This window comes from Cupressus sempervirens, chromosome 9 (assembly GCF_028749045.1).
Source record: "Cupressus sempervirens isolate cs-2001-9-10 chromosome 9, ASM2874904v1, whole genome shotgun sequence".
NCBI classification, from domain to species: Eukaryota; Viridiplantae; Streptophyta; class Pinopsida; order Cupressales; family Cupressaceae; genus Cupressus; species Cupressus sempervirens.
The window spans coordinates 557,339,746-557,352,742 of NC_143126.1; the positions used below are offsets into that span (position 1 = coordinate 557,339,746).

The following is a 12,997-nucleotide window of genomic DNA, read 5'->3' on the forward strand; positions in this document are numbered from 1 at the left end:
CTTTATGAGTGGAAGGTTGACAACACATGCTACATCTTGATTTGCAAATTTCATATACTTTGTTATGAAAAATACATCTATAAGTTCTTGGGAGCTTTTTAAATAAATAATGAGGAAGAATCTATTATCAGATATATCAATAAGAAGAAGTCTACAAAATGACAATTTTTAAAATAAAAATACAAACATATACTAGTTAATTTGGTATAAGAATAAATATATATCAAAAATAATAATTAATATATAAAAATAAAAATACAAACATATACTAGTTAATTTGGTATAAGAATAAATATATATCAAAAATAATAATTAATATATAAATTTTTGTAATCATCTTTATGAATGTATGTTGTTTTCCAAACTAGTTAGCATAGATAAATTACAATCATATACTCCTTATCCTGAAATAGTTGTTCTTGCTTTTCCACATAAAATGAAGAGAAAAATAATCCGAAAAGAAAAATAATAAAAACTCCAAGAACAAATTTGAAAATTGTGGTCACAAAGAAAACTGACGAGTGTTGCAAGAAGGGTGGGAAGAACCATTTTACCTCCTATCAATAAGACAATGTAGTCAATAGAAGGGTAGTGAAATTGACGACTAATCTAAGGTTTCTTGCACTACTTATAAGATTGGTAATTTGGAAATAGAAGCATTGCTCAATATCTAAAACATATAGGCAGTGTTAAGATTTTCAAGTGGAGTTTCTGTTGATCAAACATTGTTTGATGTTGCTCATCTAGATGTGTGTGATGTCACCATGGGCAATCCATGCTGACAATGGCTGCCGGACAACTTATTATATACACCCCATCCAATGTTAAATAGTCTAAGTTAGTTATATTTTTCATTGTAAAGTGGTGCATTCTGGTGGCACCGTAGACGGCGCCATCCATGCTTGGTGCGAGAGCAAAGTAGACTTCTATAAGAAGTTTAATAAATACGATGTCATCGAAAAAATTTAAAAACCTTCATGTTGTATGCTTATGGAGACAGAGAGCAGCTTAAGGATGTACTAAATCTTCATGGGAGAATGTGTCTTTTGGAGAGAACTAATGTTGATTAAGTTTCACGTAATATAATTTTTCATCGCATGTATAGTTGGAGAAGAAGCTGAACCGAATTTTGGCTTGCCTTAGTATTATGCTACAAAACAAGGTGTCATATGTGTTATCAAGTGAGGAGTAATTGTTTCCTGATCGGTTATGTCTATGTTTTTGCGGTCCAAAGATCTCAAATTGTAGTGTGATTTAGTAAGGATCTTATTATCGCGCGCATTGGTGCTTTCGGGACAATGAACTTATTTCTTGTATGCTGAAGAATGTTTGAGGTGTTGCGAAACATCCATTTACAAGATTTGATGTGCAGGAATAGCTTCGAAAGTTGAGATTGCTCCTAGTTTTGACAAAATTGTCAATTTGTACACATACTAAATGACTGTCAAAACATGTTTATTTTGATCACAATGAACACGCAATCATATCTATGTTGAAGGCAGTAAGTTCATTTCATTAAAATCTTCCATTCTTTCATTGAATCTTCCCAAACCATTTTAAGCATCAGATCTATACTCGCATTGAGCCAGACTTTTTACCCACAAGAAATCTCTCCATTCTATCATAGCATCATTCTTATGATATTGAATTCTCTTATTGTCCTTCACTTAAATCTTTCAATCATTCTCCTCATCCTAACACTCAAAAATCTGTTTTCAAGCAATATCTCTATAGTTTACAAATCATTGAGTTATTGCCATTCCTAGTTGGTCTTCCCCAACACTAATATTTTAGGATACAATTGTTGTCTACAGAACTTTCAATTACAATGTTTGCTTCATTCCCAACAAACAATTTAACACGTCGCATTTAAAATGGTCAATTCTAGTATGAATTCAAATAGAACAAAAAAAATTCAACGAGGCTGATTTCAAAGAATAACTTTATTTTTTAATATTTTAAGTAATATTTTTTCTTAAATACATTCTCTTTGTTTTAATATTGCAAAATTGATTCAACAGAAGCCCAGTTACAAGCCTGACTGCTGAATCAAGAATTCCTGATATGCTCGTCGCTCATATTAGACTACAATTCTTCTTCTTTTTTCAAATCATGACCTATACTTTGTGGGATGGATTATCCAAACAAATAAATGTTAACCTTTTGTGTTAGTAACTACTTAGAGTTTTGATGGTTTAGTAGCGTACATTTGTGAAGTTCATATTTAATTTGATATGTAATTCGGTTCTTGTGATGTCTACCAGAATGGCTTATCATCAAACAAGAAATTCTTCGATCTGTTTTGAACTTTCCATATTTTATGCATTTCATTTTTTATGGGCTTTTGCCAAATAGTTGTATTAAATATCATGCATTTTGCCTTGTTGAGACATTTTTAAGACGCATAGTGTAATATTTCCAAATCTTCTGCACTTCAACTGTAGAAATGACAATCAGGTAATGCTAAATAGTTTGGAAGCATTTTTTAGTAAATTATCAACTGATGGAGTTGTCCATTAATGACAAAGTTGGTTACATATAGAACTGCCAGAGATATACAAATTTCCTGACAAAATGCTTCAAATGGATGGGACAAATGCAAGTCGGGTGATTTTGGCAGAATACTCTTCCCCCTTGTCCTGGCAGTTTTCCTGAACATTGAGTTTGGCTGGAAAATGATGTCAGAATCAACCTTCGAGGGCTGATACCCTTGCAAAAGAAAACTTACGTATTGAAAGATACATAAATGCAAAGAAATGTGATTGAATCAGAAGAAAATACAACAAAAAATAGAAATAAAAAATGACATATCTAGAATACATGTTGCAGCATAGTAGATTGTGGCTGCCATCAACTGATATTTTTCAAGACATACAAAATGACGGAAATACACAAGATCTTGAGCTCTTAAAAATGTACTATTGAATCACTTTATAAAACAAACCACCTCCATTCGTTACATTTGAGTGCAATAACCTACTCGATCAAAAATATTTTCAAATCACCTCCTTGCCTTTTAACTCCATATCATCCACTTTGTTCTTTTTGTGCGTGGTACATCTTACTCTGTTTTACTATCACAGACAATTACAGTTTGCTCCTAGTGAAAAAGCGTCCTTTGAGCATGAGGAACAACTGGGCATGCCTTGGCAATATCTTTGCTGAAATAAATTTGATCATGCTTCCATTACATCAAGAGAATGTGTATCAATATTTTACGACACGGAGGTAAGCCTTTGTCCCACCTAACACTTGCCTGTTAATCTCTCCTACAGCCATCACTATCTTAGAATTCTTATTTCTCTGTACAGTCTGAAGCCACCAGCAACTGTACTAATTTTGCACCAAAATTGTGATCGCACTAAGCAAGTGCACAAGCAGAATGGAGAATCTAAATAGCAACAGTTGCATCCCAGGAGACCACCTTATTGTCTGCCAGAATGACAGCATGAAAAGTAGTGGTTTCTTTCAGTTCGCAGGGAACAAGTAGCAAGCAAATGATTCACACGCACCACAGTTTTACTTGATATTCCCCACACCTAGGATGCTCTCAAGATATTTTAACACGTACCAACTTCGATACAAACTAATATGGCTCATGTTTCTGGAAAGGACGATCTTCTGAAAACAAGCCTTGCTCTTCAGCACACTGATTAAAATCTCCATTTCCATGGCTGAAATGTGCCGAAAGAGAGGGCGACAAAGGTGTATACATGTCTGCAAAGTAAATTGCAATGTCGAACAATGTCACTCGTTAGCATACTGACTGCTTCCAATCATATGACACATCTAGCGAATCAAATTACTAAGAATGCTGTTGTATTTTTTAAGAGAGAAGCCAGTTTGGGCATACTTATTGAGGGGCTCTTGTCATAGTCTTTTGTTATGTGCAACAGAACTGTTCCAGACAGGACAATAATAAAACCACAGATCTCTGATGCAATCTTACTTCCACTCTGACCATCCCAGTCCTGCAAATAAAGAGAGTCTCAAATTGGTATGAGCCAAAGAAAATACATTGTCAGATACAGCCACTTTAATATCGAACATTGACCTGAAATTATGTTTCAAGTTTGAATGTGCAAACTAGATGCATACCTTGAACATTATGATGCTTGCAAGGATGGTTAGTGTTGTGAACATGACATAGTAAATTGGAGAAACCACTGCAGTGTTGAAAGTGTCAAGAGCCTGAATTGAAGAAAGGAAGCCTCCGTTAAAGCACAGCATATGTTCATAAAGATGCACTGGTGTTTCAAAACATGGAAGTGGAAACAATGGATTATATTGTACATAAGAATACACTTTTAAGTACCATGCATATAAAAAGTACCAAAATGTACGATTACATTCCCATAGTTTATCAAGATTCAAGATAGTACATTATGATTAACTATCCATTTAATATAGCCAACAGTGAAATATTGTGATGGTTTAAGTAGTGTTGTTGTTCTCAAGGTTCAAATCAAATGCCATTGGGGATGAGGTTCCTCATTTGTGACGTTACCGGTTCATAGCTCCTGGTCAAAACATTTACCCCTCTTTATTATAAATAAAATTGAACAAGACGGAAAACAAAAAAAACTATCCATTTAATATAACTATAAAATGCTTGATAGTGAGTCAAGAATAAATGTAAAAGAGCCAAAATCAAATTATTATATATTCTAAATAAAAAAAGAAGAAATTGTTGAGGCCATAGCCATCCTAAGAAGCTATATTTACCTACTTAGGCAAAACGAAAATATAGGACCCATAGAAATTGAATAGTCTAAGGTAAATTTGCTGAGGGTGATCAACGATTGCAAAAATCAAAAGTGGTAGTGATATATTAACATATAGTTAAATGAAATGGCAAGTTTGTAAACCTTGATGAAGAACGCACACATATTTCTTTGTGCTGTGTAATGTCCCTTATCAGGACATTAACTTAATAATCCAATTTCTCCTGAGACTATTGTAAATTCATTTAATATATATTTCTTCTATATCTGATCAATGATTTTACAATGTTAGTATCCTATATATATATATATATATATATATATAGTTTTTCACTCTTAGAATCATGTCCTTCATAATAACAATTATATTATATTAAGCATGTATTATATTAATAATAATAGAAATTATATTTCTTATTAATATTAATTAAAAAAATTACACTATTACATAAGATACTTTATATATTATTAATAATATGTTTAATTATCATATTTTAAAAGTAACATACTATGCAATATTTAGAATGATTATAATAAATAATATTTATATTATTATTTATTTAATTATATGGATCTTATTGGATGGGGATATTACAATCCTCCCCTCTCATATTTTGCTTGTCCTCAAGCAAAAACCATTTATATGTGACTTTTTTGAAGAACCATCATATGAAACATATAATTGGATGCAATAAGATTTAGTATACATCATAATGCATGAAGACACAAAGCATACATAAAGTAGACATATGGATGCATGAAAACACAAAGCAAACACATGAATGCATGAAAACATGAAGCAAACATGATGTAGACACATAATACATGCATTCTTCATTAATGCCTTTATTTCTTTGATAGAATCATGCAACCACAAGTGATCATAGTGCACGTGTATATAATTTTAAAAAAATACGAGTAATCATAAATTACTCCAAGTCAATTCTCTAAGAGTCTGTTTGGTTCATAGAATTAAAAAAACCCAGATTTCTACAAACCTTGGTTTAGCCAAATCAAGGTTTTACAAACCTTCTTTCCAATTTTTGGGATTTTACTTGAACCGTTTGTTTCACTCGGAAGATGCATGTGAAGACACATTTTTATGCGTAAGCTTGGAGTTGAAGGAAAATTTCAAAAAGTAGTCCAATCTATTGTTTTTACACTCCTTAAAAAGCATAACCAGGTTTTGATTTTCAATTCCTACTTGCTAGCAGGAAGTTGGAAAACCCGGTTTTGAGGCAAAATTGGAAGTCCGGTATGCTAATTCCATTTTGCCAATTTTGAAACAAACGCAAAAATTTTCAAATCCGGATTTTAAAAAAGCAAATTCCTATCATCTTCCAAGAACCAAACGAACCCTAATAGAATGAATTTGTTCATCATTTAACACTCATATAAACCTCGAAAGATAAAAGTAGTTGATGTTATCCAAGTTGCGTAGATGCCAAAAGTGGAAATGGATTCCCTTGAAGTTTATAGCTCCAAGTCCGCATCGCAAAAGATTACAAATCGCTGACCCCTACCCTATCTTGGGACAAAGATCCAATTGCTTGGACTTAGACAAGCCCCTCCTTGGTAACATCACCGCCTTCTCTTATTAGCCATATGAGAATAGGATAAATGTATATTCAATCATTTTATTATTTTGACTCAATGAAGGATAGAGTAGATGTTATTATCTGAATTTAGGATCGGAAGGTATAGATGTTATCCAAGTTGCCTAGATGCCAAGTGTGCAAATGGATTCCCTCAAATTTTACAGGTCCAAGCCTAAGTCACAAAGGATTACGGGTTGCTAACCCCTACCCTATCTTGGGACAAAAATCCAATTGCTTGGACTTATACAAGCCCCTCCTTGGTAACATTACTACCTTATCTCACTGACCATATATGGAGTAACATTCATTCTTATATATCTAGTCATATTATTATTTTAAATCAGTGAAGGATGGAGTACATGTTATTATCTGAATTTAGGATCCGAAGGTATAGATGTTATCCAAGTTGCCTACATTCCAAATGTGCAAATGGGTTCCCTCAAAGTTTACAGATCCAAGCCCATGTCCCGAAGGATTATGGATTGCTAACCCCTACCCTATACTAGGACAAAAGATCCAATTGCTTGGACATAGACAAGCCCCTCCTTGGTAACATCATACTCTTCCTCTCATAGATCAAATATTAATAAAATTTAAAAAATAATTCTATTTTCAATGATAATTTGGCATGATACTATTAGATCATTGAAATAAATATCCAATTTAAATGTATACTTAGAATATATACATATATTCTACCTATTATGTATAGATATTTTAATCTATATTTTCAACCATATTATCTCTTTATCATTACCAAATACATTTAATAAATTATTAAATCATATATACATAATGGAATAGGCATATAATGCTTATAGCTTCTCTATGCATGTGGTCCACGAGAAGGTTTTGTGATTATTATATCTTTATATATATATATATATATATATATATATATATATATATATATATATATATATATATATATATATATATATATATATATATATATATATACTTATTAACGCTTTCCATTATTACCTTGCATTATATAAACTCAAACTCCATTTTTATATTAAATTCACTCTATTTAAATCCCCCTTGGTGGTGGGTCCCTAAGTACTTGCATGGCGGATGAAATCACTAACAAGACTCTTTGGTCTTCTTCCTTTGACCATCACTCATTTTATGCTTCATATAATTGGGTAGACTCATCATTGCATTCACCAATACTATCCTTATTTCAAAATTTTCTAAGTATAATATTAATTAATACATTATATTTTATGTTATTAGTAACCGCACATAGGGTTATAGACATTGACTCTCTTTATTCGTATCTTGAAATCTGAAGATGACATCACGACTTGATGTTTATGCATACAAATTTTAATTGATAGTTGTGGCCTACAGACGGCTTATGGATCCCATGCATGATTTATCCATTTCTAATATCCTCACCCTTCGTGATGTGACTATTATTTGGGGTGGACTAGTATGATTATGTCTCTTTTCATAACATGTTTCCAACTGCCATTCCATCTTATTAGGTTGCACCAATAGCGTGTCACCTTGTCAAATATAACTTTAATTACATGATATAACCACCATATTATGACCTTACCAATGTCAAAAAGATGACACCATAAACTAAATCCTCCCCATTTGGCACTTAACATTAAATTGGAAGTACTTCCATAATTTATGATTCTTCATTTACGATTTTGTTTTCGGAGGGATGTTATAAAACTATTGTACATAATAAATATAATATATAAATGTGTACCCCCCAATTCTAAAGCCTACTGTTCAGCTAAGCAAATACCTAAAAATTGTATATAATATACAGTATTTACTATTTCCTTTGTAACGTTGATTATAGCTCTCAATAAAGATGGCATATGGTGATGCCTGAAGAGCTATGCCACATGTCGACATGAGTAATCTTGTATATAATTGTATGCCTAAAACTATAGTTGATAGTGTAGTATTTCATTCCAACCTAATATATTATGCTCCATAATGGTTTCAGTAGCAATTATTTTGATTATGCCAAACTATATGAGTTGTGAACTAAAAGTCTGCTCCCCAATTAAGAATGTCCACCCAAAATTTTCTAATCATTCGATTCAGATTATAAACTTAGTTGAATCATTTACATCCATGACACTTAAGAAAAAAATATTGCCAACCATGAGTACTTGCCTACAATGTTTACTTATTATTGTTCAAGATAAATAAACCTCTCTTGATCTCGTTCTTCGATCTATTTGACCGTGTAATGTTCTGTTCCAAATACACACGAGAGAGGCAACAACTTCACATAGGAACTGTGAAGCTTGCCTGTGGTGTACAGAATAAGGGTTACCACATACACAAAGACCATACAGTGAGGAACGATAATACCTTAAGTCCGTACGATAGTGCAGGAAGGTGTCTATAGAGCGTTGTCAAAATCCGTATGGTAATGCCCTAAGTCCATATGGTGTTGGTGGTAAAACTTCGTACAGTATTGCAGAGTCCATACAGTGATGCAGAATTGAGACCGTACGGTGGATGTTGGATGCCCCACGGTGGATGTTGAATATTGGACGTCATATGGTGTTTGCCTAGGATGTTGTATGCTCGATGTTGGAGGTCGTACAGTGGTAGGGTGTCTGTATGGTGGTACGTAAGTAGCAAAGGGGTGTGTAAACCGAATATGTGGTCCATACGATGGAAATAAGAGAGTCGGAGTGGTGGGAGTGGGTTGGATGGTGGCCCCCTGGCGATGGAGATCAGATGGACGAGACCGGAAGGAAGTCCATAATATACTTACCAATCCCAAATCATAGAATTATGCAATTAACACAGAATGAAGAATTACTACTCGCATATACTAGATAGCTGCAGTTCCAATCACAAAATATAATTGCATACAAAGATGGTGCTCTGGATGTGCCAGATTCGAAGCAAAGGAATACACAGACATAATAGGGTGAGGGTTGAATCCCAACAAAATTGGAGAAAGCCGAGTAGGAAAGATCTTTCACTTCCGAAATGGCAAAAAATGCTTAACTCCAACAAGAATTCGCAAAACAAAGAAATAATCTAAATCGCATATTAACTACTACCTACATGTTGTGCTTAAATACCCTTCTAAGGAACTTTCTCGATGGTTTACAAAGATCGCCGACAACCACACCTACGAAAACAATTAAATAAAAAATGGGTCCGAAATATACTAAATCATTCGGCCCATAAACAAAGGCTTGATTAATTATTTATTTTATGATGGGAACATTATAGTCCTCTTGTCCAAAAATTTGCTTGTCCTCAAGCAAATGCAATGTTGGATGCTACAGAATGTGTTCACTTTCCCAAGTCGCGTTGTCCAATGGCAAGTGTTTCCAGCATACGAAGTATTCCTCAAGGCATGGTTTCGCAGAGTCTACTCCCATACATCAATGATCTTGGCAGGTTCTAATACGAGCTTCCCTTCATTGAGCAGTGGAAGATCTGTGGTTACTGCGATGTTCTGTCCCATGACTTTCTTCAGGCAAGAAACATGAAAGACGTTATGGATGTGACTTCAATCTGGAAGTTCCAATTCATAAGAAACTTCACTGATGCGGCGAGCTACACAATAAGGACCATATACATGGCCTTAGTATTTCTTTCCCTTTTGCCTTCAATGAGGACAACCTGTATGGCTGGAGTCTGAGATAGACCAAGTCTCCCACTTCAAAAATTCTCTATCTGATGTCTGTCAGCGTAGATCTTTTGTTGATTCTGCGCCCTTTGTAAGTTCTCCTTCAAGAATCTTTGGATGTCTTGCCCTTCTTGAAGCCAGTCCCTCGCCCTTGGTGCGTAGTTGTCACCTATTACCATGTCAATAAATGAAAAGGGTTCATCTTCGTAAAGTGCTTTGAATGGTGCCTTCCCAACGGACATGTGATAAGTGGTATTGTAACAGTATTCCCCCAAATGCATCCATTTGACCCATGCCTCCAGTTGTGCCAAAATGTAGTTCCGGAGGTAGCATTCTAGCCACTTGTCACAATCTCTATCTGTCCATCTGTCTGAGGGTGGTAGCTAGTACTTGGCGACAATTCTGTTCCTACCAACCGAAGCAATTTTGTCTAGAAAATACTAAGAAACCGACCATCCTTGTCACTAACAATGTTTCGGGGTAGCCCGTGCAGACGAAAAACTTCTCTGAAAAATAAGTCAACTACCTGTGCGGCCTAGAAATCTGAGGAGATGGCGAAGAAGTGTGCATACTTCGTTAGTCTACCAACCACCAAAAAGATACAATCCTTCTCATTTAACTTAGGAAATCCGGTGGTGAAGTCCATAGAGATACTTTTCCACTTTTGTTCTGGTATAGACAAAGGTTGCAATAATCCAATAGGTAAAGTGTGTTCGGATTTGTTTTACTGACAGACTGCACATTTCCGTATGTATTGCAATACATCTCCTTTAAGTCCCTTCCATGAAAACCTCTCTCGGAGCTATCTATAGGTTTTGAGAAAATTCGGGTGCCTGGCCAAGGTTGAGGCATGTACTTCCCTCGGGATTCTCTACTTCAGTTTGGATTCAGGCACTAAGTATATCCAATCCTTGTAGCAAATGACGTCATCCACCACTTTGTATTGGTCATCCTGAGTTTCGCCATCCATTAGTTTACATGCAAATGTGTTTTTGGAATATTCCACCAATGAGTGTAATTTCAAGTTAGATGAAATATGAGGCAGTAAGCAGATGACGTGTTTTCTTGAAAAGGCATCACCGACCACATTCTTCTTTCCCTTCACATATTCAATGTTGAAATCAAAAGCCTGAATCTTACTTACCCATTTTTGTTTCCTCTCGTTCAGATCCCGTTGCTTTAGAAAAATATCTCAAACTATTATGATCGATACAAACGACAAACTTGGCCCCTACCAAATACCGTCGAAACTTGGTCAATGCATGCACAATGGCCAACATTTCTTTGTCATAAATGGAATATAAACACTCTGCTTGTGTAAGCTTTCGAGTTTCATAGGCTATAGGGTGGCTATCTTGCATTAATACCGTGCCAATGCCCTCTCCGAATGCATCACACTCTATAATGAATGTTTGAGTGAAACCAGGTAAGGCGTGAACCAAGCAAGTGCTCATTGCTTCCTTTAACTTATCAAAAGTGTGTTGCACTCTTTCATTCCATTGGAACGAAACTTTCTTGGTCAGATTCGTTAGTGGTGCGCCGAGCTAAGAGAAACCGTTTACAAACCTCCAATAAGAAGTTATAATTGCACAATCCCAAGAACCCTTGCAACTCAGAGAGCAATTTTGGTGGGCGCCAATCCAAGATAGCTTGAATCTTCTCCTGGTGGACCTACACTCCATATTTACTAACAACATGCCCTATGTACAATATTTCTGTCATCCCGAATTCACACTTGGATTGCTTGGTGTACAAGGACTGAACCTTCATGATCCCTAGGACTGCATCCAAATGTCTTAAAGTGTTCTCCACAAGTTTTGCTATAAATAAGGATATCATCAAAAAATACCAATAACTACTTACGCAACTGTTTGTTGAAGACGCGATTCATGCAAGATTGAAAAGTAGTTGGTGCATTCGTTAATCCAAACAACATGACCAAGAACTCATAATGCCCTTAGTGACAACGAAAAGCCGTCTTCTCCACGTCTTCTTCCTACATGCAGATCTAATGGTATCCGGAATGGAGATCTATTTTAGAAAAATAAACCATAGCATGCAATTCAACTAATAATACATCGATCCTAGGAAATTTAGTGCACCGTAGTCCACACACATGCGCATTGTCCCATCCTTCTTTTATACTAATACTACTAATGATGCAAAAGGGCTAAAGCTGGGATGGATCCATCCTTTCTCGAGCAGCTCTTGGATCGTCTTCTTGATCTCATCTTTGAATTTTTTGGGGTGACGATATGGCGTGGTGATAACCGGCTTGACGCCCGCTTCCAACTCGATGGTATGTTCGAACCCTCAATTGCAGGGGGGGGGAATGCCAGGATGAGTGTCTATAAAAATTTTATCATAGGTACTCAAAATATTCTAAAGGAAATCATCCCAGTGGGGTATCTGTTGTCCTTTTATTGGTTCTGTTGAAATGAAACAATGTGTAGCCCATGCAATGTCATCATATCAACAAATGGCCTCCATCCATTGTGCCGAAATTTCCTTCAGTCCCTCACTAGCCATCCCACAGAGAACAACCTTCTTCCCATGGGCAACAAAAGTGAAGCCCATCCACTTGAAACTGTATATTCATCAAGTGTCTCCATCCATTGTATGACCAGAATAACCTCCATATCATCTAGGTCCACTATAATGAAATCCTCAGTCACCGTGTAGTTAGCCATGGTGATACTCAGTTGGGGAACAAGGTGCATACAAGGCAAAAGTGTTCCTCCAATGACCTTGACCTGGAATCCTTTGTGCATCTCAATAGGTAGACCTCTTCTTTTCACTAAAGATGAGTTTATGAAGATTAGAGTGGCTCCACTATCAAGCATCACAATAACTTCTATCCTTGAAGGGTTCTTCGTACACGAAATGCCGCACATATTGGGCTCCCAGCTAGGGCGATGGTTCCCCCACGTCGTACCAATGCGACAATCCTTTTTGTACAGTTCAAATTAACCATTTTGGAGTCCTCATGGGGATGATCTTCTTTGGGTAGATCCTCCTAATCGTCCTCATCATCGAATACA

The 12,997-nt window shown here is 35.5% G+C and overlaps 1 protein-coding gene across 1 annotated transcript in view; it reads right to left on the bottom strand.

Moving 5' to 3' along the window:
* Positions 1 to 2,775: 2,775 nt before the first annotated feature.
* LOC149539866 (putative magnesium transporter NIPA6) overlaps positions 2,776 to 12,997 on the bottom strand; it is a 98,139-nt gene continuing 87,917 nt past the window's right edge. Inside the window, exons 7-9 of the mRNA XM_089801066.1 lie at positions 4,099 to 4,191; positions 3,854 to 3,971; positions 2,776 to 3,717 (exon numbers count right to left, since the gene is read on the bottom strand). Coding sequence (XP_089657192.1) covers positions 3,587 to 3,717; positions 3,854 to 3,971; positions 4,099 to 4,191 — 342 coding nt within the window. The 3' untranslated portion in view covers positions 2,776 to 3,586. The remainder of the gene's footprint in view (positions 3,718 to 3,853; positions 3,972 to 4,098; positions 4,192 to 12,997) is intronic.